At 41.6% G+C, this 26086-nt stretch overlaps 2 protein-coding genes across 2 annotated transcripts in view; both read left to right on the forward strand.

Annotated features, from left to right (window-relative positions):
* The window catches only part of LOC115057805 (PH domain leucine-rich repeat protein phosphatase 1-like), a 40075-nt gene extending 14124 nt beyond the window's left edge, over positions 1-25951 (forward strand). Inside the window, exons 2-17 of the mRNA XM_029525015.1 lie at positions 11397-11593; positions 12343-12468; positions 13230-13378; positions 16247-16393; positions 17774-18001; positions 18934-19136; positions 19504-19564; positions 20093-20188; positions 20760-20915; positions 21263-21463; positions 21568-21730; positions 21825-21955; positions 22211-22324; positions 22748-22942; positions 23040-23268; positions 23362-25951. Coding sequence (XP_029380875.1) covers positions 11397-11593; positions 12343-12468; positions 13230-13378; positions 16247-16393; positions 17774-18001; positions 18934-19136; positions 19504-19564; positions 20093-20188; positions 20760-20915; positions 21263-21463; positions 21568-21730; positions 21825-21955; positions 22211-22324; positions 22748-22942; positions 23040-23268; positions 23362-24678 — 3713 coding nt within the window. The 3' untranslated portion in view covers positions 24679-25951. The remainder of the gene's footprint in view (positions 1-11396; positions 11594-12342; positions 12469-13229; positions 13379-16246; positions 16394-17773; positions 18002-18933; positions 19137-19503; positions 19565-20092; positions 20189-20759; positions 20916-21262; positions 21464-21567; positions 21731-21824; positions 21956-22210; positions 22325-22747; positions 22943-23039; positions 23269-23361) is intronic.
* LOC115057810 (opsin-5-like) overlaps positions 1-26086 on the forward strand; it is a 132895-nt gene that overhangs the window by 83462 nt on the left and 23347 nt on the right. The gene's annotated exons all lie outside the window — the stretch shown is intronic.

The raw sequence follows: 26086 nt of genomic DNA on the forward strand, positions 1-26086 counted from the left end.
CTTGTAGTTTTGGCCAATCATTTTTATCATTTGCAAGTTCATTTCTGACATTGCTTAAAAAAAAAGTTTGACAAAACAGGAAACAAGCAGTTTGATGATAATGAAGGCATAATTGTTATGCTTCCGATTTCAGCTCAGGAGGATTTGGCAACAACAGGTTTTTGGTTGTAACGCTCATCAAATTAATAATGATAACCCTGAGGTTGTATCATAATGGCACATTTATCGATCGCTGGGGGTGAAAAACACATTTTGAGCAGCTACACCGTCAGAAACACAACAAGAGACAAGCAGCACGTACAGGCTGAGCGCTTCAAAAATCACTGTAGTCTGACTTGTACCACCACAATTGTGTCTGAGCTGGGAACAGCTATTCTACTCGTGAAGTCATCATGTGACATGAGCAGAAATTGCTCTTAGTATGCATGTGGATCGAGTTTTTTCCCCTAAATTTGGTCCATTGTGACCACTCATTGAATCTTGATGTGCAGGTGGTGCACAGTATTTGCAGTAATCTGTCATGGTAAACTCCTCCAGTGTCAATGCCAGCTAATTTACAGACAGGTAACTGAGCGTAAATATGTTTCATACTTTCAGAAGAATGAAACCACAAGTTTCCAAAACATTCTTCGAGGATAAATAGAGGCCAATGGTAAACAAACCCTATTTAAAAAGGCCTGTTCCACCGACAATAGTCGTGCATGTACACAGTAATATAAATGTAAACTGATAAAGATTACAGCAAAAATAACGAACTAATAAAATATCCAATTGTAAAACTCTTTTAATGTCCATTCGCAAATGAGTCTGTACAATTGTATGATTTGAAATGATTTGTAAATCCTAAGGAATGTTGTGTCTGCTCAAGAGTTTTTTTGCTGTTTTGCACCACTTTGCTGAGGTTTACAACTGGCTGAGATCAGCTCAGCTGGGCTCAACACTTTTCTCCTGTCAGTCGGCCTGCCTGAAGTGACACAATACGCCTGTAGCCAAATTCTTTTCTGTCTCTTGACATGTCTATATAACTATATAACATTGTTTTCTTTACTCAGTTTTAGAAATCTCTGCTTGAACTCACCTTATTTTGTTTTACCTGTCCATCCTACATTTGGATCTCTGTTCATCAGTTCTCTGAGATGAGCCTGCACTGTTCTCAGCCTTCACTGTACTGCAGCATGCCATAATGGACCCTCATTATTTTTTATCTGCTTTTATTTATTTATTATTACTTTTATTATTATCTTCGGACTGGCCCCCAAACATATTAAATTATTCATTTGGGGCTCACCACACATTGCCTCGCAATCATACTTAGGTTTAGATGCGTCCACTCAATTCATTTATAGAACAAACTCGCACATGCACACATATTGTATGCATCTGCATTCATTTACACAGCGAGAGCAAGCAAGGGAGCGCAAGGGAGAGAAACCAATCCCCAGAGCTCTGATGTGTGTGTCTGTGTACTCCGAGCGAGCTGATCAGTGGGCTTGTGTTTTCCAATATAAGGTTTCATAACACACGCTCATTACATAACAGAAGCAGGAGTGGAGCTGAGGAGAGGGGGGAGCACACATTTATGTACGTCAGCATCCATTCCTTCCACTGACAGAGGGAATCACTGGGGAAAATCATCCTTTCACGAGCACTGATGCCAACACCTGCAATTTGAAGCATCCATAATGCAATTCTCATCTATGTCTGCTGCATTGGGTTGTATTTTTAGGTGGATATTGATTCAATCAGTTGATGAAGTATGCTAACAAAGATGCAGGTGGTGTGAAGGACAGTACTGCTGATAAAAACACAGCTATTTCTGTTGCTGAAGGGCGCATAAGTCATTAATAAAAAATTCATAGACTAACAACCTGATTTATTAACCTCTTATGGAGCCCTTCACATTGTAGTTCCTCGTTCCAGCTGTCAGCCATATGAGTTATGATTGGTAATTTTCATTTGTGTCTGCTTCTTCCCATGAACACAGCTTTGCATCCAGTCCGTGATATGACGTGGCGATATGAAGATGATTCACTCTTCATATCGCCACTCTCACAAACAAACAAAACAAAGACAATTCAGTTCTACAGAGCACAAGAAATCCTCCTTCAGGTCATCCCTGTGCCTTTACACATCCACACACTCCCCCTAAAGACAGTGTATGGTAGTGCACTGACCTGATAACTGGAGTTGTACAATACCTTTAATAGCAGAGGGCTGTTTGGTTCCCTTCTCCCTCGGGACAAAGGATAATAATGGTTTGATAGGGAAGATATTGCAGGCTGTGACCTCATTTGGATTTGGGATGTGTTTCACTGGTCTGAAAGGTGGTTTTGTGTAGTGTTTATGTGTGTGTGTGTGTGTGTGTGTGTGTGCGCGTGTGCATGTTACTGTCCAACTATGTTCTTACTTGGGATGTTTAATAGCCATCTGAATTTGAGGACATCCATCAATCTATTAATTATCCACCTCACCCTCTCTCTGGGAATACAGAGACAAGTCACGGTCACTTGGGCCCAGATCTCCCCGGGCCAGAACTGACAAAGCAGTGTCACTCAGTTTTTGTTTTTTTTTTACAAGCGGGACCAGAGGCGTTCTTCCAACAGTCTCCCGAGAACCCAAAAAAAAAGTGCAGACTGTCATCTCATAAATTATTAGTAGATATTGCTTTACTTTTTTCCAGATAGTTAAATAACCTTCTCTTTGCCCTTTTCAAAATCATAAACCTTCACTCATATGGTTTGAGCCTTTTAATATGCAATTCAATTATATGTAATTGTTTTATTAATAACATAGATAATGAAAGCAAGCTGCCGCCTGATTATATGATTATATAAATATTCCTCGAGCTAATCGACTTCTTGCGGTGCTGTTGAACAACACTGACTTTACAGTTATTAATCACGATTTCACTGTTGAATGCACTTTTCATTAATGTACTCTGTTATCATCAACACAATTGTGTTACTGTTACAATACATACATGAGGAGGATGTGGATGTATTAATCAGAATTCATGGAAATTCATCAATTAGTTTATGACATATCTTACTTGATCTTACTAGATATGAAATCGGGTACTATGGAAGTTAGTATGGTTCACCTTCTGGGGACCAGAAATTTCAGGAGATTGATTAAAAGTAACGCCAGTCAACCTCTTCAAACAAAATAGAGCTATCCAAGTACTCTCCAGTTTGTCCTTGTTTGACATTTTAACTGCTGAGCATTTTTTTTTTTTTTAAGTCGCTTCCTTTGCAGTCAAAATGTTAAAAGTGAACACGATTCAAAGCAGAAACACACGGACACATTGGCCTGTGTGCAAATGCAGAGTCACAGAGATAATGCAGGAGCAACTCACTTATTTCCCATGCAAACACATACCTCAACCAACTTTAACACAAAGGACAGCTTGACACATTTCACACATCAACACCCCCTCACTCCCAGAGGGGGTAGCATGCCCTGCCACCTTACATGAGAATATGTGGGAAGAGGATGTTTTCAGGGTTTGGAGCAGCTAATTACTGAGAAGCTAAAAAGCAGTCTTGACAAGTTTTGTTTTTGTTTTGTTTTTTTCTTAATTTGAATTAGTTTGCTGCCAAACAGTTCAGCGTGTGCATTCCAGTGGAAGGTACAGATGTGAAGTGTAGCTCTTGGAAAAATGTGCGACACTTTAGGTGAGTGTGACAAGCAGTCTGTCACCCTCGATAGTCTTTGCCACCTTCCAGTAGCCCTTATCAACAGACAGTCGGCTTAAAACAGCTTGTCACTGTGGATCTGAGTAATCACCCCCGTGTCATCCACAGAGAGGGAAAAAGACAGTGAGGAGAGATGGAAAAACAAATAAAGGAGTGGAGCGAATTCAGCAAAACTGATCAGGTGTGTGAGTGACATCCAGCCCTTAAACACACACTTTTAAGTAGATGGATTTCTACACTGTGTGCACATGTGCGTATGAACAGAAGGACGTTGCAGCTATTTGTGTCGCAGAGTAACAGCTGGTCTCGCTCAGTCTTACATCAATTACTATGTCACATTTCCACCAAATTCCCTCAACCGTCATTACCTCATAAGTTTGTATCTCCAACATTGCAAAGGTCTTTTGACAACTAGGCTAAGAGTTCTTATTGTTGTTTGTGTTTTTTATTTTATTTTATTTTTATTTATTTTTTTATTTTTTTATTTTACAAATCTTTCCTTTGTGGATAGATAGATTGATTTTTATTAAATGTCAGATGAAGCAGAAAAAATTCGCTCCAAAAGCAGATCCAAAACCGGATATGAGCTTAGAAGCATTTCCAGGTCTTACTATCTGGTGCATCACATCTGTCACTGCCTATAGAATAAGCAACTGCCCATGCATGCTTGTGCTCTGCTGCGACTTATGTGGGTCATTGATGCCCTATGGTGCGGCATGCCCGATCCTGTAATGGAGGTGTGCTGATGTCAGGTCACATTTAACAGGGTAGGGTGATTAACTCGGGATGCATCCTTGCTATTACTGAGAAGGTCCAAAGGGGGAAAAAAAAAGAAAAACATTGATCTGTTAACTGGGAGATGGATGGAGAGAGGTCAGCTTTCGGGTGGTGATGACTAACAATGATGAATAACAGGGGCAGCAGGGCATCTGGGAGGCAACCTTCCAGCCTGGATGAGCTGAAAATACTGACATTAGTAAAATAGGAGTTGTTCCCTTTATGGTACTTCCTCCATTAGTAAAAAATATACCCATCTATAAATATCACAGAGTGTGAGAAGCAGTTGTTACACACCCACATGTTCATTTTTTAATAATACAACGTATTTTAACGCAAGTTTAAAGTCCTGAATTGAACCATTTGTCACTGTAGTGAAACAGCATTGGTATGTAGTGCACGGCAATGTGGTCTCTCTTCTTATCATTGAACAAAAACTAAACAACTCTAACACACAGACACAAAGATACATTGATTGGAAGAATTAAAGATACAATAAGTTACAATAAGTGCCAAATATTAGGGGTTGGAATCTTTTACTATCTCACGACTCGTTTCAATTCCGACTTTTTGGGGCTACAATTCGATTCAAAACGATTTGATTCATAATGATTTCTTCTTCAATCTATAGGTGTGCAAAGGATCCTCATGATCTACTCCAGTCTGCTTTGCAAAACAGAATGACAAATGGAGCCATTAAAGTGTGTTTTTCACATTTATTAAGTTTAAAACATTTATCCATGCTTCGATGGAATTGTTGCAACTGGTGCATAAAAACAATATCACATATTGCTTAATGAACAAAAATAAAAGTGTCTCTTTATGAAAAAATAATTGTGCAGTTAAACATGGGTTCCTCATTCCTCACTGTGAAGCTAATGTCAAGCTTGGTCTTCCCAGGAATTCAGTAAATAGGACCCTATAAAATCTGTGATCATAGAATCACGGACATTAATAACAGAATGCTTCAACACAGAATAACATGATATTGGCCGACATTTCACATAAAAGTTTTTTTAGTGGGTTAGGGTTAGAGTAAAAAGGAGCGTATCTGTTGGGAAGATGCTTCAAGGCGGTCACTAATAATGCCTGCCCCCACAAGCCATGAATGAATCTGGTGACTTGAGTGTAATGGGTGCAGTTCAATTCCCAGTAGGGGCATCTGAACTTCTAGGTTAATTGGTGGCTTGATGTAAATGTATGTAGTGACCTGAGCAGCACAGTGGAATGGTGGTTAGTGATGTCGCCCTGCAATAAGAAGGGTGTGGTTCGATTCCCAGTAGGGGCTGGGACACAAGGATAATTGGTTGCTTGGTAACGAGTGATGGACTGCAGCAAGGAATGGCGACCAGACTAGACTACATCAGACCAGAAGTGAGCCCCCTCTCCCCCCAAAGACTAGAACGGACCTTTTCAGAGAGTAGAGACTAAACCAGAGTAGAGAGACCAGACCAGACTAGACGGGGCACCGAGCACCTCCCACCCACCCCCCTCCAGAGACCGGACCGGACACCTTCTCCAGAAATTGTCTAAATTTCATTACTTAAAACACTGTCTTGTGTTAAATTTACATAAAATGCAGAAAACGGAATTCTCAAAATTTAGAAAAGTTCTAGGACCGGCTCCGTGGTGATGTCAGGACGTCCTGCATACAAAATTGAGGCAGACAGCCTGTGGATTTGTTTTATTTTTTTTAAATCGATCTTTGGCACATCCCTATCAAATATTTTATATGCAGTACTGTATATGTACTATACTATAATCCTGATTAAGTAAATTATTGACTGTAATTAGGAAATTATAATATTAAAATTATAAATTATAAATGAGAAATCCTCATTTATTTTAATGTTAACAAATCTAAAATACTACAGAACCTAAAGAAGATAAACTTAAAGGAATTGTTGGTTTGTATGGTGTGGATGGGGGATTGCTGATTGTGGCTTTGTATTGTGGTTGTAGGAATTATCATTGATAGTGACATTAGTAATCTGAGGGGCTTTCAGTTGTTACTGTACAGGTTTGTGTGTGCGTGTGTTACAGCACCTGGGGTGCACACACATTTAGCCAAGTATGGAGGGGAAACTGTGTTTTCCTCAGCCTGGGGATGAAGGAAGGAAGCCTCCTCCAGTAACCTACACAGACACACTTTAGTATTCCTGCTCCCACATGCAGTAGGTCTAGGAATAGACTGACTTCTTCGCATGAACACACCCACCTGGCAGCACTTGCCTGTTATCTTTAAACTCACATCTTCTGCATGGCTCTCAGATTATGGGATGACCAGTTGTTACTAAATTCATCGCTACTAAAAATATTCCTAACGTAGGCGGCCTGCGGTTCGTACATTTGGAATATATCTACTTTCTCTTATAACTTCCTTCCCTCTTCTGTATGGTTACAAGAGCTCTCACTTGTCAATTGGCTACCCCTGTAAACAGGATGCTCACGTGGGAGTCCCACCCATCTCCGTGCTTCCTCAGTTGCAGATTCCCATGGTCAGACTGAAGCATTTGCCTCCATCCTGTCATCCCAAATCCATCTCTTATGTTTGTAAACTGCAATACTCATAAAGGAGCAGCTCTTCAAACTTGTCTTATCACAAAAGCTGCCCGTTCAAAGCTGTCTACATTGTTCTTCATCTTAAAAATCTCTTGCTGTTTTTGGTCCATCAACATTCAGGGGCAACATTTAGTTGGATGCACATATGGAGACAGTTAATCACTGTCACTATGTCTGTGTGTGTGTGTGTGTGTGTGTGTGCGTGTGTGCATATGCTTGTGTGGGAGAGAGCACGTTCCAACAAAAGACCTAAAAATAGTAGGAATATGCCCATGTGACATATTGAGGCTAAAAGCTTGTGAATAATTTGTCTAATGCAACACATACTCCCTCACTGAGCTCAGTCATCAAAATGTGCTCCTGTTGGTTACCTGTGCCAGCCAGAGAAGCTGGGAGGTATCTGGTCAGTTCAGTTAGGCCAGAAGGCTTGTCTGTGTGGGAGACAGACATCATATGGATCTGGATGGACTCTGGTGGACAGATAGCTCTTTACACACAGGTGGCGTGATTAGATTTTGGTTGTGGCGATCTGTGCCTACTTTTTTTTCCCCACTATGGTTGACAATAATATTAGCAGCAGTAAAATAAAGAAAACACACTGTAAGCCTTTTTTTTTTTTTTTGCTTCACATGAAACCTGAATAACAACACAGATATATTAAAATATCCTCAGATATATCCTCAGGTTGCTTCTTTATTTCATGTTCCTTATCATTCCCTTGGCCATGTTTCGTCTAAAAGGAAACTCCAGACTCCCTTTTTAACTCACTTATCTAAAGGACACCCTGATATACTTTTCTTTGAGTCTTGTCTTGTAAAACTCCCTGTTTGTACAAGTAGGTATATGTTTCCATGCGCCCTTAGATCAGGAAAAAAGTGATTTATTTGACTTTTTCTTGAAGCCATTTCCTAAACTTCCTAAAACTTTCTCACAAAACTAAATTTAAGGTTTTGGGCCTTGCATTGCATACATTGACCCTCAACAATACAATAATCATTTAATAGCATGTCCTCGAAGGTGGATGGCTATGGTGGCCCTTTAAAGAAGGCTAAACCGGCTGTTTTATTCACTTGCTGCACACTCCACTTGATTCAGGAGTACAATTTAATAATGATGGCGATCAGCAGTGTAGAAAAGGGGAACCTAGAGCAGAGCAGTGACAGCTTGGAGGCAGTGAAGTAAGAGTAAGAATCAGTACAGCAAGCAGCGACATTCACTGACTTCAAAATTGTAATCCTTATGTCTAGAGATTTTATTTATTGGAACTTTTACAGTCCCTAGTGTTTGCACCACTAAAACTTCTATGAGGAGTTCTTGAGGACGGCTGTTAGAAGGCTTTACCACCGGGACACACTCTCAGTTGCGTGCCTTGGCGTGACAGGGTGTTTCGGCCATTTATCACCAGACACCTTCTGCTGAGGCAGGCTCTCCACAGGTTGATCAAGCCTGGATGCATGTCCAGGGGTTAGCTGTTCGCCTTAGCAGCCCAGATGGTGTCGCTCCTTTTGATCTGTAGCCAGTGACTGGTCCTCTCAGTGGTGTTGGCCAGTTCCTTAATTGGCCATCGTTGAGCCTGTCCCCTGACTCCAGTCTCCCTGAGGGTCTTTGATGCTGAACTGGCTACAAAGCCCTTATATCCCACCTCCACTGAATGTGTATTCTTTTCTAGCATCTCAGATTTGGGGTGTTGTCAGTTTTCAGTGAAGGCCTTTCTTTGGGGACTTGATACCAAACCATTTTCTCAGGATAGTTTAAAGAAGGATCTTAGTAGTATCTAGATGTCTGTGGGGATTTTAATTAGACACTTAAAGTTTAAAAAAAAAAAAAAAAAAAATATATATATATATATCTTACTTGTCTTTTATTTAGATATTTGGGTTAATTTACTAACAATGCACTTCCAAATGGGATTTCATTTTTCATTTACCTTTTAAATATTTCATAAAAAACAGAGATATTGAAATATTACAGATCTGTGTCGCATCCTGATTGCTTAATTAAAATGTATTTATCCATATTAATCTCTGGATTATGATTGCCAGATTTTGATTTCTGTTGTGATGTTAAGGCTGAATGTCAGAGAATACAGAAAGGATAAGAAAGAGGTGTATTTTTGTGCACATCATCATACACATTATAATATGGATGGATGCTTTGTTCTCAGTATCTATTTTGTTTTATGGGACTATATTTAAGTTGGCAGGCATGCAAATAATCCTTCATTCAAAGAAGTGAGATGGCTACCCTTATTCCCAGATCTGCTCATGTGAAAGAAGTTTACACACAAATGTTTTTGTTTTCTTTTTTTGTTATTCCACAAAATATGAAGTGTTTTTTCTGCTATTTTGTATACTATACAGAAAAAATGTCATTGCTATATTCCCAGTATATAATTATACATAGTGTTGACAGGGTCTTACATAAACGATAACAACAATACCGACAACATAAACTGCTGTGCAAGCTGATGAAGTTTTTATTTATTTATTTATTAATTATTTTTATTTTACAATTGTTTAGAGGCCTGTGTGCTTTTGTAGGTCCAATGTATGATTGTCCAAATACTTCTCACCTTTGTCATCAACATTTTAATAATAGTAGGCTGCATTACACACTCAACATTTAGGAAAGCAAATATCCTTTTGCAAACTAGGAAACTGATTGTATTGTGAGCACAAGATTAGCTTGTAACATAGAGCTCTCTGATTGTGCTGATGTTTAAAAAATACTGATTATCAAAGCCAGTAATGTATATGTTTGATATATATGTATAGCTAAAAGTGAAATATGTTTGACCACATTAGCTCCAATCATCAGACTTTAGGCCAGAATATTATTAAACTCTGCTGAGCATGTTGGGTGAGAGCAGTTTGCAGTTCAGTACTGTACCATGTGAATTATTTAAAGCCACGAGAGCGTGTGCAAGTTCACACTTGCTTACTCTACTGACTCTTTCTTCATTTCTTTAACTCACCTCCACCTCCCCCCTCTCCTTCACTCTGTGTGATTGTAGTGAAGTGAAATATGTGTAAAAGGGGCCGTGTCAGAAGGATGCCGTTAGTTTACAGCAGATTTTCTGGAAAAGAAAAAAAATTGTGAACCAAGGTATGATTCTTTTGGCCAAATTGGAAAAACAGTGAGGTTAAACAAGCTGTGAGCGAAAACATGCAAAGCTATAGATAGAAAGGACAAACTGAGAGACAGGCAGCTGGACAGATAGAAGAGAAACAACAGGAGGAGGAGGACGGCGGCACATGCCAGCCCCGGGATGTTTTTGCAGAGGTGGAGGTAGACGTAAAGCAGGTGGATGTTTAGACAGAATGATAAGCCAGCCTGGCTGACAGAATGCCTGATAAGCAGCCTGACTGTCAGGTTTGGCAGGCTGGCAGTGAAATGAGTGAGCAGGGCATAGAGGAGAGGCAGACAGATGGGTAATACTGGATAAAGGCAGCTGACGGTTTGTATGAGAAGTGCTGTACCTGGTATTGAATTTGAGACTGTTAATGGAGAGCCACACTGAATCCAAATATGGGCTATTCAATTCCCTGTGCAAAATAGTATGATAAAGGCTAATGGTTGTGCTGCAGAATGCATTTAGACCTCATGCTTTCTCTCTGTGTATAGTTCTCATTTTGTAGCATTAGGTGGTGACTAGCTCAGATCAGGTTTTAGCCCTGCTTAGCAGACAACAATTGAATGGATGACCTTAGATCTGTATGTGCGTATATTTGTGTTACCTGGCAGATAAAGCCTGGTTTTGTGCATCTAGCATTAATTTATACAACGGAATACATCAAGAAAGACAACATTAATGATTTCATAATAATGCAATTGGATGCTTTGAATTCATATTGCCACCAAGTTAAGATTTGTGTTTTTTGTGAAACATCTTGAAAAATATTATTATTCACATTCCGTATTCACATTTATCCTCTCATGAACTATAAAGTATTTGGTGATACCTTTGAAATGTTCTCCACCGCCACCTTTTTTTTTTTTTTTTGGTCCAACACTTTACCACCAAACTACAAAAAAAAAGAAAAAATCTCACTAGCTTCATCTCTACTTTGTATAGCGTGCTAAGTAAATGTTAGCAGGCTAACCTGCTGAATTAAGATAATGACAATGGTAAACATCATCTTTATAAACATCACCATGTTTGTGTTGTTAGTAAGGGCATGTTAGCACAGATAAAGTATTATTGTGTGCATATCTTGAAAATGGCTGCACGGATATTTGTCTATAATATGAAACTCCACCAGTTATTTCGAGGTGATATGATCATTCTTTCCCCCCCCCGACTCATTTCAATTTTACATCTAACAAACTGCTAACAGCACCATCTCTCATTCTTTGTTGCAGGGAAGCCGCAAAACATCGAGAGCTCAGAGCGGGTCCAGTTGTCAGGGATGTACAATGTTCGGAAAGGGAAGCTTCAGCTGCCGGTTAACCGCTGGACCAGACGGCAGGTCATCCTGTGTGGCACCTGCCTCATCGTCTCCTCTGTTAAGGAGAGCCAGACGGGGAAGATGCACATCCTCCCACTCATTGGAGGAAAAGTACGTAAAAGTCTTTTATGACTTGTTTTATAATTTATGCTTTGGATCATAAAGTCATAATGCTGTATGACCTGCCAAAGTCACTTTTACTACCCTCTGCAGATCTCTTCCTGCACAGTGGTGTTTTTTCCTACATGACACTTCACCTTCAACAGCTGCTTGACCTTTTGCTTGCATTTTATTTGTCGCATTTTCTTTCCCTTCACCATTTAAACTACCTGCTCAGAATGACCTTAATCTGCTTATTGTTATATGGATCTGTGTATCAGCAAGGCCAATAATTATCTTTTAAGGGCGCTGCTTAAAGCCCTTCCTACTGCTTCACACAAAGGACCTTCCACACAACACCACACCTATTTTGTAAACATTTCTCACACAACACGTGACCTGTAGTCAACCATTCATCCACACAGCGCCTCAGCATCTGCCTGTAAACGGTTGATGTGTCTATTTAGACATCATAACTAGTCAGGCATTCATTCACAGAGTCCACGTGCTTGAGTGTGTGTGATTATGCGTGTCTAAAAAGTAATTTCACATTCATTTAATCATGTTTATGTCACGCACGTGTGTTATGATCAGTGTGCTTCTGGTTGACTGAATTTCTTTACCCTGCAGCCATTAAACATGTCATTTCCTTCAACAGAAGCCATTTCAATTAAAATCTGTCTATCTATAGGCATGGGTTTGTTGTTTAGGGTGATGTCCGGATTTCAGTCTCTTAATACGTATGTCTTTTTTTGTTGCAGGTCGAGGAGGTGAAGAAGCACAATCACTGTTTGGCCTTTAGCTCAGCAGGGCCTCAGAGTCAAACCTACTACGTCAGCTTTGACAGCTTCACGGAACACCTGCGCTGGCACAGACATGCTGCCAAGGTACTGAATGTACACGAGGGTTAGAAAAAGAGAAAGAGAACATGAGCTTCTGCTCTCCGGCAGTTCTTATGGGTCAACTTCACTGTACATTAGAACATGTAGGACTACTAGCTGAAGTATGAAAATATGACACTACACCAACCACAATCCTACTATTCCTATATGTTTCTGCCATCCACTCTTTAGTATGCAATATAACCCAAATGCCTCTGAGTGCACTCACACATGAACATCACTCATGGCTTCCCCCCCCCTCTCTCTTTTCTCTCATTTGAACTCAAGTAGGCCATAGCCAGAAAACCTCTTTTCTAAATATTAACAGGGACATACATGTCACCAGCACCCAGAGGGCCACTCAGAATAGGAGCCTAGATAGAAGCAGCACGTGCCCTACTGACAACTGCTGAGCCTCTAGCTAGCTCTGATCAGCTCAAGTTCATGGCTGTAGATTTTCTCCTTTAAAATAAAGGGGAGCCCAGACTACAGTTTATCTGTGTCTCTGTAAATTTGACTAACAAATGATCATGGGTTAACTGCTCTACGTACCTGCTGCTAACTAATTTATTCAATGATGTATTATGTGATGTTAGGTCATTAAACTGTTGGACTTTTCCTCGACTTCTTCTGAGTCTAATCCTAAGAAGATTGGCTGTTGAATGACATTTGACCCCTGAACAGCAGGGTACATACACACATCGTAAACCTATAAGGAGATAATCCTGTTAAACACTCTTCTTGTTTTCCTCCTCACCTCCATTTAGATGGTGTCTCAGAGAATCAACTCGGTAGACCTGTCCTGCTGCAGCCTGGAGCAACTTCCTCTGAACCTTTTCTACAGCCACGACCTCACCCACCTCAATCTCAAACACAACTTCCTGCCTGCAGACCAGCGGCTGCAGCAGTTGCAGAGGTACAGTACAATTGTTAATCTACAGTAAGCACACCTGAGGCTAAACTATAAGGAGTGGGACAGGCAGGAAAAAGTGAAAGAAATAAAAATGGGGAAGGGACTTGAGGAGGTTTTACAAGCCAATGAGACCGCACAGGGTGGTTTAGAGGGCTGGTTAAGGCAAGATGAGGCTTGAAAAGGTTTTCCAAAGCTAAACATAATTTGGCCACAACGGGAGATGAGCTGGGCTGTTGTACACGGTGGAGAAAGACAAAACACAGTGAGGTTTCACTAGACACAGCAGGTCATGACTGGCTATTTGGACGGCTTTAGCTTTTTTCCTGCAATTTGCAAGCCATCGATCTAAGCATTCTCAGGCTGGGGCCATTGGCACACGCGGACCAAAGGGGTTAGGCAGGGCTGTGCCAGGCCAAGCCCATTGAGCCCAGAGCCCAGAAGGGTAGATGGATCTGCAGGGAAGCTTTTAATGTCCCTGGCCTCCCTCACTCTCTCTCTTTGCGTGCACCATCTGCTGTATGCTTATCATGGTCCCAGATTAAAGCCCGCATCCAAGACGTGTGTGTGTGTGTGTGCGCCTACATGAATTAGCATTCAACTGAATGAATTGTTTGATTCTGATTCCTGCATGAGTTGTGTGTTTCGAGAATTGTGCTGGTGCAAATGTGTGTGGGGGTTTTGTGTTAGGGAGAAAGAGGCAATTGCATGATTGCATGCAACAGAAAAGTGGCTGCAGGCTACAGATTCGGGGTCAGTGCATACAAAGTCTTGATACAGTATGGCATTTGATTTTTGTATTCCATTTAAGGTGGCCCAGCAGTGTGCGTGTTTGTGCTCATATTAATGGGACTGTGCCTGTTTTTTTCTTGCATACTTGTAGGAGCTTCACAACAGAAAATTATGAATGAGGGAAGAGATCTGGAATTTATGATGCTCTGCCATCATGCATTTTTTAAATCTGAATAATGACTCATGTTGAAGATCCTTCAACTGACGTAACAGATTTTTAAATCAAAGCAAGGGATGCACAGCTACCCTGCTGGTCAAACAAGATAACATCCATTTACCTTTGCCAAAGCCTAAATAGGCTCATCTGCATTTGACCCAGCATGAAAGAAAAAGAGGTCAGCTATGGGCAAGAGATGGATCCTTGGCTGAAAATAAAGGGGTTTTGACATGTACAAACATGTAGCGGAGTTACTTGAGTACGCACTTGGCCCTAAGAGATTAAAGTAAAAAGAGCTTGAGTCAAGAACAATAATACTCTGTGTGCAGCTTCTATGACTGTGGGTGTATGTGTGGACAGTTGTGTGAGAGTCTGTTTTTGTTTCTGTGTAAACACTGGCTTTCCCTAACATCCAACATGGAGTCATAGTGCTTTGTATTTTTCCAAGAGAGATGGAATGTGTGAACCTGCCACATGCCTCCCCCCTTCTCCTCCCTGCCCAAAGACTAACCAGTGGGTGATCTGCCAATCAGATATGCATAATCAGTCGTCTGGGATACTAGGTCTTTCCTCTGGCATGGGACAGCCTTCCCATCATGCATCACACTTTGAGACAGAGGTCACCGTTCACTGAGGGTAATGGCTGACACTCCATATGCATGTGGTAGATGTTTGGCCTGTTTATTTACATATGTATGATAGTTCAGGGAGATACAAAGGGCATAAAGATATGGAAATGAACGGATGATGGAGGTCAGAAAACTGGCAGAAAAACATTTGAGATAAAGGGGGTATTTAATCCCATGGGTTATTATTTTGGGAAATAAGATTTTTGGGAAATTATTCTTTACCATCTTCATCTGAGATAGTGCTAAGCAGATTCTTGCAGTTGAATGGAGCTTTTTTCTTTGCTATATGAAAAAAAGCAGCTGCACATTGATTGTTTATTGAAATGGAAACCATAAATAACACAACAAAATGGTTGAGTGAAAAGAGGCTAAAAAGCTTCACAGAGCTTTGAGGAACTCATTATTTGGTTGATAAATCTCTTTATGAAAATAGTGAGTACAGCTTTAAATACTCAAGGAAATGAGTGAGGAGAAAAATTAACAGCAAGACAGGACAGCATGACACAGAGAAGGAGAAAACGTGAGGAGGGAGTATGAGCATTACTCAGCAGACTGCAGAGGTTGATTTAATGGTGAAATGACATTTTCCCACATGCGCCCCTCACCCACTGTCAGCAGGAGTCACCCTCAGCTGGAATTACTTGGTCACCCTAATCAACAGCCCTGATATCTCAGTTTATTTTTTCTTCATGGCAACAATATGCAGTGTATGTGTGTGTGCACGCACATAGGCAGCAAAATCTGACACTGTGCCAGTTGTGCCGGTTTACGCAGCTGTTTCATCCCACGGTGGTAATATGGTGCTCGACCAATCTCCAGCATGCCGTTGCTGCTCTATGTTTGCACGTGATAGGTGATAGCAGATTGTGTGTGTGTATGCATCTGTGTGTAGATAGATAAATAAAGACAGTCTGCTCTGCCTTGTTGCTTTCCCTCCCCTCCCTCTGAGGGGCAAACCGCTCTGAAGGTCACCCCTCTGAGACAACATGCCAATGCCACTGGTCCTTGGTGTTTGAATCAACAACACGGATGTCAATGCTGTGCTTGTTTGCTCAACAATCAAATGTGGATGCCTTAGTCCTGTTATAAAGGAGGGCTTTGTTTATGGACATACTGAATCTAACTGTGTGTTTTTCACTTAAACAAATTCAGTCTAAGCTATATTTTGCTGCATTTCTCATGAATATCTTTATTCATATATTTACTGATATATTCTACTCCCTTGCAATGTTGTCGTTGACAAAACACAACTTCTCTTCTCTTCTTGTCTCGTCTCTTTTTACAATCTCGCTGCAGGTTTTCTCGTCTGCGGAGCCTCAACCTGTCCAACAACCATCTTGGCCAATTTCCCCTGGCCATCTGCGACATCCCAACCCTGATGGAAGTAAACCTCAGCTGTAACTACCTGGCCTCTGTCCCTGGCTCTGTAGGAGCCATGACAAAGTAAGTAAAAGCAGGAAGTTGCTGATGTGCATTGTGAGATGAGCAACAGGTTTTGTATGTTGCAAGTTTTAAATCTCATCTAAACTGATTATACCCACAAGTTTAGGTGCGTTGTACTTTTATTCTGTATTCACTCCAGGCCTTCTTCCTTTTTGAGTTATTGAATCATTGATTTTGTTATAGTTGTTTACTTTACCTCTCCCTGCCTTTGGCAGCATTTAATACTAGTAATTTGCCAACTTCTACTGCTGACTTGAGACCAGTGTTTGCTATCTCATGTGAATCTTTTCCAACTGCATTTTTGTTAGTTTGACAATCAAAAGTTTAAACAGCCAAATGTTACCTAGCAACAAGCACATGACACGGCAACCACCATGATGTACTTTGCTAGTTTCAGTATGAGCACAAACAGCAACACAGGTCACGTGGTTTCCCCAGTCTACTTATTTTCTGATTGACATAAGACAAAAATCACTCCAGTCCATTTTTTTTACTTGTGCGTTTTCCATCATCTATTTAAAGATTTCTTTATCATGTTGCTGGGCTAAATCTGTTGTGAACAAGCGATCAGTGGCAATCTCCTTTTTTGTATTTTGGCAAATGCCGTAGATTGTCTTTGGTTTTGTTTTGTTTTGTTTTGTTTTGTTTTGTTTTTTTTTGTTGTTGTTGTTGTTGCCCACTGCATTACATTAATATATAATGTTACTTCTGATTCTGGTGTCTGAGAAATGGCACATGGTTTTACTGTGACACTGTTACTCTGCCTCCAAATTGCAGAATTATCTTTTTTTTAGGCAGATGGAGCATATTTTGCTGAATGAGGACTTTTGTCTTCATTCAGCACCCATTGTCTCATGGGAACACCCACAGCGTTTTGGTTTCAGTCCAGTGCTAGACCCCTTGCCTGTGCAAAAACTAATTTTACGCACACTCTTTCACAGTGTGAGCAAAATGTGAAAACATTTCAAATGTTAATGAAATTCATGTGTTATGTCAATACAATTTGCCCTTTTGTAACAATAGAGGATATAGCATTGTTCTGTAGTTTAGCTTTGGTGGTCCTGACAGCTTGGAGAGGAGATTTAGTTTGAATTGAAAGTTCATTTGAAAATAAATATACAGGTATGTGGGTTGAAACAAGGCTAGATGAGAAGTTAATCTGCTGGAATGATCTGTCCTGCCTGTAAATTCCTGTACTGGCCAGTAGGGCATTTAAGATATTACTGCCATCTGCTGGACATTAAATGTACTGACTGAGAATCCACAAAGTTAGTACAGTGTCATTGATCCTGAGCGACACTATTTGTTCAAGAAGAGAAAAGTCTTTTCCCAACACCGCTTTTACAAATCAGTCTATTCTCATGTCTCTCTTTCTCTCAGTTTGCAGACATTCCTCTTGGATGGCAACAGTCTAGATGAGCTGCCTAATGAGCTGGGTTCCCTCCAGAGGCTGAGTTACTTAGGCCTTTCCTTCAATCAGTTCAACCACGTGCCCCAGGTGCTGGAGCGTTTGGCCTCCATGGAGAAACTCTGCATGGCTGGCAACAACCTAGAAACACTCACCCTGCAGAACTTCAGACTTCTTCATGTCAAACACATTGATTTAAGGTACGACAGCAGACGCAGATGATTAGGCTGTTAATATTAAAAAAACATCTTAGTTATGAGATATGTAATTATGAATAATTGAGCTAGATTTAAGAGTTTATCTTTAACAGCTTTGTCAGACATCACTTTAAATCTCTAGTTACACATGTCCCCAGGCACTGCACTCAGTGACACAAGTTATCCTTCTAATGATAGAAACAAAAACACAAAGAGGAAGCCACAACACCATCAGAGAGCCAGACAGCACGGAATAAGGAAATCATTTGCCTGTAGTGGCCCCGTCAGGTGTCTTCCCATTGTTTAGAAAAGCACAGAGCTTCAGTGACTTGCAGTATTTTCCAGTTAATGCTTCACTCCTACCAGTGTGACTTGAACAGAGTCAGTAGATGCATTTTCCAGCATTTCTCACCTGTTCAAGTCAATGGGCATTTTTGTTCTTCAACATTATACAAAGACTAAAACTGGATATGACATGATATCTTATAAAACCATAAAATTGAACAGTCAAATAATTTTATCATGAATTGTGTAATAAACCAGTTACTTGGTTCAATATTATGGGCTTTTTTATTTAATCCTGGGAAAATGGTATTAATAGGAGAGAAGCTTATTGAATGTTATTTATATTACAAACTATCAGCCTTCTTTCTTTCTAGATTTGGTTTTTGTTTTACAAATGCATTTTCTTTCCAGTTACAGTTGGCTTTTGTCAAATTCTATTGTTTGTCTGTGGAATGAAATCATATAGCTGTGTACTTTAAGTCTTATCGGTTTTTGCCATAAATGGTTTAAGTTAAAAAGAGCTCAAGTGCAATATTTCAGCCATCACCCAAGGCATGTTCCCCGCCCTTGCAAGAAAGGCCACAGCCTGTGCAATTCAGCCTGATCCAATTGGAGTTGAACCTTTACCTCCTCCCTGCTCCCTCTGTCAGGTTGAATAAAATCTCCAGTATGGTGCCAGATGAGCCTGACCTGCTTCGGCACGTGACCCAGCTGGATGTGAGGGATAACAGGCTGATGGACCTGGACGCCTCAGTCTTCCCCAGGCTGGAAGTGCTTCACTGCGAAAGGAACCGCATTGCGATCCTCAAGGCCAGGGGATGCCTCCTCAAAGGCATCTACGCTTCCAACAATGGTGGGTTTGGCACACAAGACTTCATGTTCTCTGCAAAGGCAATCATGTATGGACAGAAAAAACAGATGTCCTTCTCTTTCACATCACTGCCTTACCTTACCTAGCTGTTCCACAACTGAAATCACTGAAATGTATTTATTTTCTGAAACTCTAACTTATAGCACACCTCACCCTTTTCTTCTCCTTTCTAATATGCTTTTCTCTCTAAATGCATATTTTTCATGATTGCTGCAATTTCATTGGCTGTCATCCTACTCCAACCTGCCCCCCTCCCAAAAGTCTCCCCTTCGTTTTCTATCTACCTGCTTTTGTAATAGACCGCATTTGTCCTTGCTGTAGGTTAATGTGTTTGGATTTCTCCCTACAGAGCTGCGACAACTGGATGTCAGTCCTGTGCCCTCCAATCTTAGCTGCATGGATATCTCGAGGTGAGAGAAATTCCCAGGACACACGTGCATACAAAAAAGAGAATGCAGCACTAATTGGAAAAAGTATTTTGAAAATGTGGCTCAGTTACACCACATCATGTCTGTCCTACAACAGCTCAAATTGTTGAGTGTGAGTCACATAATTTGCTCTCTGACAGAACTGAATGGCAGTGATTGGATATTTGAAAGTATGGTGACCTTGGTTCAACTGTATGAATGCTGACATGGCCTTTGATTTAGTGAAAGATAGGCTGTTAGCAAATAACCAAACTCCATCTGTGTTTTTTTGTTTTTTTGTCTGAAACACAAAACATCAACACTTGGTTAATTTTCCTGGCGACAGGATTCTACAATATTCCAAATAACAAATTAAGCATTAACATCCTCAACTGAAGATTCTGCCATGTCTTCTTGAGCAGGACAGAAATTCAACACCTGGTGCATGCTGTTACATGCTATTGGCGTCACTTTCAAATTGGGAAATGATTTATCATCACACTCTATGTCACACTCGCTTTCTTTCTGTAGGAACCATTTGGAGTCCTTGCCAGACTGGCTGTGTGAAGCCAAGAAACTGGAAGTTCTGGACGTGAGTCACAACCTCATCACTGAGCTCCCGGCGCGGTGAGTCTAGCTGTGTCAGTGACTGTGACTATAAGCCTGTAAACGTGGCAGCAGGCAGCATTATTCTCCCTGCCCTTTGTCGGCCACTCATCTTTCCCCCATAAAGCCTCATAAATCACACAAATAGCCTGTAACCTCCACAGCCTTGGCCCATTCTCTTCCACTTTATATGGCTTCTTAGAAGGTCAGCTCAGACGCAACTCTCTTTTCCCTCTTCCCTCTGTTTCTTTTCATTATTTCATATTTCTTTTCTTTTCTATTCCTCTTTTTTTTCTCTTATTCCCCAATCTTCTCAGTGTCTACAGACCCAATAAGTGTCAGGATGATTAATTTTTAGCTGCTGGCGCCACTATGGGCGCTGCTATTTTCTGATTCCACTTCCTCCTGCTGCACTATCCTCATTTCCATGGCTATTTCAGCCCACATCTATCTACCTGTACATCTGTACATTTATACATCCATCCATCCACCTATCCTTGAAACCTTGTAGCTTCTAAATAGTCTGTGTGTGTTTCTTCTTTTCTTGATGTAAGACTTCTTCCCAACCGTCTGTACGTTCTTCATGCTGCAGGTTGTTATGCAGCAACAGTCTGAGGAAGCTGAGTGCAGGACATAACCAGCTGCAGAAGCTGCCTGAAAGAGTGGAGCGCCCTCTGCTGGAGGTTTTGGACATACAGCACAATCAACTGGTGGAGCTGCCCTGCAACTTGTTCCTCAAATCTGACAGGTAGCTTTTATCATCAGCTGGCAGGAGTGTTTTCATCTCATATTTCATCTCATTACTGCTTCAAAAATGGAAGAATACTTTTTAAATATCTGTTCATTGTGTTTATAAATGGACATAAAGGCCCATTCACATTCAAAGTAGACAGATAAGCCAATGAAGTGGGATATGAATACAGCAAATAAACAAGTTAAATGCATTTACAAAACATGAAGTAAACAGAATGAATAAAATAGGATATGGATTAAGTGAGAGTATTTTGTTTGGTGCCATAAAAGAAGAAATTCATCAAGAAATTTGTAATAAAAGTGACATATCATTTCACACGTCTTCTTCATTTTTATGTTCAGCTTACGATGCGTAAATGCATCGGCTAACAAGCTAGAGCACCTGCCACCTTCCAGTCTGTCAGACGAGAGTCACAGTATCCTGCAGGAGCTCTACCTCACCAATAACCAGCTGACAGACAAGTGCGTGCCCATGCTGACAGGTCACTCACACCTTCGTATCCTGCACATGGCCTTCAACCACCTCCAGACCTTCCCAGCCAGGTAAGGAAATCACTTTTTACACTGCAGTATCACTGTTTCCTCAAATAGAACCGTAGATTGTATCACATTCTTCAGCTAACCTGTTAATTTGTCTTGTTCTTCAGTAAAATGGCCAAGTTGGAGGAGTTGGAGGAGGTGGACCTAAGTGGAAACATGCTGAAGACTGTGCCCACCACTATCATGAACTGCCGGCGAATGCACACTCTCATCGCCCATTCCAACGCCATCGAGGTCTTTCCCGAGGTCATGCAGCTGATGGAGATGAAAGTAAGCAATCTGCAGTCGCACACCCCTGTGAACCTTTAAACTTGTACTGTGAATGCATTTATGTGACTTCTTACATCTTGCCCTCTGTTATCAGTGTGTGGATCTGAGCTGCAATGAGCTGAACGAGATCACACTTCCAGAGAATCTGCCTCCAAAGCTCCAGGAGCTCGACCTGACCGGAAACCCTCGTCTCAATCTGGACCACAAAACCCTTGAGCAGCTCAAGTATGTTTTTGTCTCTTTGCAGGTTATATGCAGGACATCTGCAGATCTTTTAAGTGTGACAATTATTTGTATTTTGTGTAACTTCAATTTGCATTTTAAATATTCTCAATTTAGGTTTAATCTTTATCTTTTCTTATATATTTAGCGTGTAGTCTACAGCTTTTAGAAATACCCAAAATGGATTCCTCAAGTGTTTGATACAGCTTTTTCCTCAGCTTGATACAATCTATTTGATCTTGCTCTTTTGTTTTCCAGCAATATTCGCTGCTTCCGTATTGATCCACCGCCAACGTTTTCATCGAATGAGGCATCTGGTGGGCCCGCTGTGTGGAGTCATGGTTACACAGAGGCCTCAGGCGTCAAGAACAAGTGAGTTCAGCACAGACAATGATGAAAAAGCAACTGCTATCACACAATCACTAAACCAAAGCTCAGAAGAATGAGCATTGTTGCAGCCGGAGGACTTAAATGAAGGTTATATTGAAAACAGGAATTGTGCGCACATGTCATTACTTCCAATCCAATATTTTTGATGTGCAAACTAAAGATGCTATTATGGTACTGTACACGGCTTTAATCCCACACTTTATTGATGGTGGTTCTACTTCACAGTAATGAATCGTAGCTTGTCCAAGGTTATTAATGTGTGATGTGGTTGGGATCAATATGCAAACAAATGAAAGTGATTATGTCTTTGAAGCCCAAATTGTTTCCGAGCGGAGGGCATGTTTCAGTGACATTATGTCCTTATCCGTATATTCATTTTTTTGTTGTTATTGCTTTTCTCATCAGACTGTGCGTTGCAGCCCTTTCGGTGAACAGCTTCTGTGGGAGTCGTGAAGCTCTTTATGGGGTGTTTGATGGGGACAGGAATGTGGAAGTGCCCTACCTTTTGCAGTGCACAATGAACGACGTGCTTGCTGAAGAACTACACAAAACCAAGAGCGAAGAGGACTACATGACCAACACCTTCCTTGTCATGCAAAGGTACACGATAGGCATATTTATGCTTTCTGTCATCTTGTGTGTTGCAAAAGTTTAGTTTTTAAACTGCTCCGATATCCTCTTTTCCCTGCTGCTGCAGAAAACTTGGGACTGCGGGTCAGAAACTGGGTGGCGCAGCGGCTCTTTGTCATATTCGACACGACCCCACTGATCCCGGTGGCTGCTTCACCCTCACAGCTGCAAACGTGGGCAAGTGTCAGGCCATCCTGTGCCGCGATGGTAAGCCGTTGTCTCTCTCCCTGCTTCATAATGTCGGGCTGGAGGAGGAATACCGACGGATCCGGCAGCACAGGGCCATCATCACTGAGGTAAAGATCCTTAAAACAAACCATGTACCAGTGGAAATCACTGTGGAGTGTATTCATGTTCTAACTATTGTCATATATTTACTCTTTTCTTAGGACAACAAAGTGAATGGTGTAACTGATTCTACACGAATTATGGGCTACTCCTTCCTTTACCCGTCAGTCATCCCTTGTCCTTATGTGCAGACAGTCACTCTCACCCCCCAGGATGAGTTCTTCATCCTGGGCAGCCGCGGCCTGTGGGATACTGTATCTCCTACCGAAGCTGTTGAGGCTGTTCGAAACGTCCCAGATGGCCTTGCTGCTGCTAAGAAGCTGTGTACGCTGGCACAGGGATACGGTTGCACTGACAGCCTGAGCGCTGTTGTGGTCCAGCTCAGTGTGAGTGAAGACTGCTGCTCCTGCTGCTGCTCTGAGCCTCCCCAGCCGCCTCCCAGCCCCGGCTTGGGCCCCTACCCCTCATCGTCCTCTGGCATCAAGGAGCGGCCTTCGGATAGTTCCCTCCCGGTGCCTCCTTCTTCCTGCAGCGAAATCAGCAGCGAGATTAGTACCAGTGAGATGAGCAGCGAGGTGGGCTCCACAGCTTCATCTGATGAACCACCACAGAGCTCCCTGGTGCTGCTGCATGATCAGACCCAGCATCCTCATCTCCACCTGCACCACCAGGCCCATTCATTGTCCTTGCAACACCAACAGGCCCACGCAACCACCCAGCCTTGTCAATATCTGTTCCCAGGTTCAGAGCTGCCATCCACCCGCAGCTGTTGTGCCCTTCACCCTGCCTGCTTAGCGGGTTCCTTCCAGAGGCAGCTGTCTAGTGCCACCTTCTCCAGTGCTCTGTCTGACAATGGGCTGGACAGTGAGGACGAGGAGCCCATTGCTGGTGTTTTCTCTAATGGGAGCCGTGTGGAAGTGGAGGCAGATGTCCACTGCCTCAAAGCAGAATCCTCCTCTTCATTGCCCCAAACATCTTTGCCCTTGTCAAACAGCCAGGAGCGCACCCTGCTGACCCTTCCTCCGCCTCCTCCACCACCGTGCACCCCGGAGCCCCTTGAGGAAGGGGCCGACATGAACCTTGGGGAGGCTGAGAACGGGCTGGACAGGGAGGAGTCATGGCAGGGAGTTGGAGCAGCAGGTGGAGATGGAGGAAAGTTGGCAGGCAAAAGAAGAGTGAACGGCTCAGTTGCACGCCAAGAAAAGAGTCACAACCTGATTGAGGTGGCTGCTGACGCTCCCTCTAAGAAATCTGGGGGCTACTTCACAGCCCCAGCCCAGCCTGACCCAGATGACCAGTTCATCATCCCACCTGAGCTTGAGGAGGAGGTGAAGGAAATCATGAAGCAGCATCAGCAGAAGCAGCAGAAGCCGCCTGGGACAGATCAGCCCACAGACTACTACGACACCCCTCTCTGAACCGTAACACCGCCAACTACAGCCTCGTCGGCCTCTCAACTGCTCTGATTCTCCCAAAAATGATCACTAATGAAACCAGTCTCCTCAACAGGCCACAAAATGCACGTACAACAGCTCTACACAGCGTCATCTTTGGAGAACCATGCACTGTAACTGCTCTGCCTGTTTTTACCTGAGCAACATGTAGAATAAAACAAGCAAATGAGCCCTTTAATGATACTCAACCCTCTTGAAAAGCCTGTGGACAAAGCTCCCGGTGTCCATGGTCGTGCCCTTCAAACAGACTGTGGAGCGTTTTTACATTAGACAACCAGCTGACTATGTAATCAACACTTAGTCTTTTTGCAATAGCATTAGCTCGTCACAACACTTGTTAATGTTGATAACAATTCCATGGTTTGTTTGTTTGTTTGTTTTGTAAGAACTTACCATATCTTTTAATGTGAAAGCAGAGATGTTCCTGAAAGAACTTTTTAAACAGAGAGACATAATCTTTTTATTATCAGTGAACTATGTTGAATGGTCCACACGTAATACCACATGTAACTGTTGTAGATAGGGCACTTAAAATACTGTATTTCTTCAGTAAATCATGGCTCTTGGCCTGAAAATGGCATAGAATTTTTTTGTAGAAATTTGAAATACTAACTCCTAGGAGTTGCATACTCTTTATGGTGACTCAGTCACTTTTACTAATCTTCTCTGAGAGAAATGGTGATTTTTTTTTCCAATGATTGTAAATAAGACAAATGTTGTATACTGATGCTTTTAAAGGAACAGTGCACCTGTATGTCGGTGAAAATGACAGTGGGGAGGGCTATGTGCTATTATGACGGTGTCATCCCCTCTCCCTCTTTCTGTTTTTTGTTCTACAATGGACGCGCACCAATATGACACAAACACAAATGTTTTTGTGCAATTGCTGGTCTGAAACCCAAACACAATATAGCATCACTTTATCTAATGAACACTATTGACAGATATTTGCATGCACGCACATACATGTATATACACACACACACACACACACACACACACACACACACACACACACACACACACACACACATACACACACAGATGAGCGCGCGCACACACAAACACACACAGAGTGAGTGACAGGTAATATTGGTTCCACCCCTCCTTCCTCCTACAGTTACTGTTATCACCGGCATGACTGTGTCAAGTTCAGTAATACAAATATATCCATGTGGAAGAGACAAAACAAATGTTCCTGTCTTTGGTATAATAAATTTTAAATTTGTGAATATAAGTCATCATGTCTGTGACTTTTTTTAATAAGCTTTATTTTGTTCAGGTGCTGATATAAAACTCTGTCTCAAAATAATTTATTTGACATAATGCTGTTACAGTTCTATTTTGTTTGTACACTACATGACCAGAAGGG

This window comes from Echeneis naucrates, chromosome 17 (assembly GCF_900963305.1).
Source record: "Echeneis naucrates chromosome 17, fEcheNa1.1, whole genome shotgun sequence".
Classification (NCBI taxonomy): domain Eukaryota; kingdom Metazoa; phylum Chordata; class Actinopteri; order Carangiformes; family Echeneidae; genus Echeneis; species Echeneis naucrates.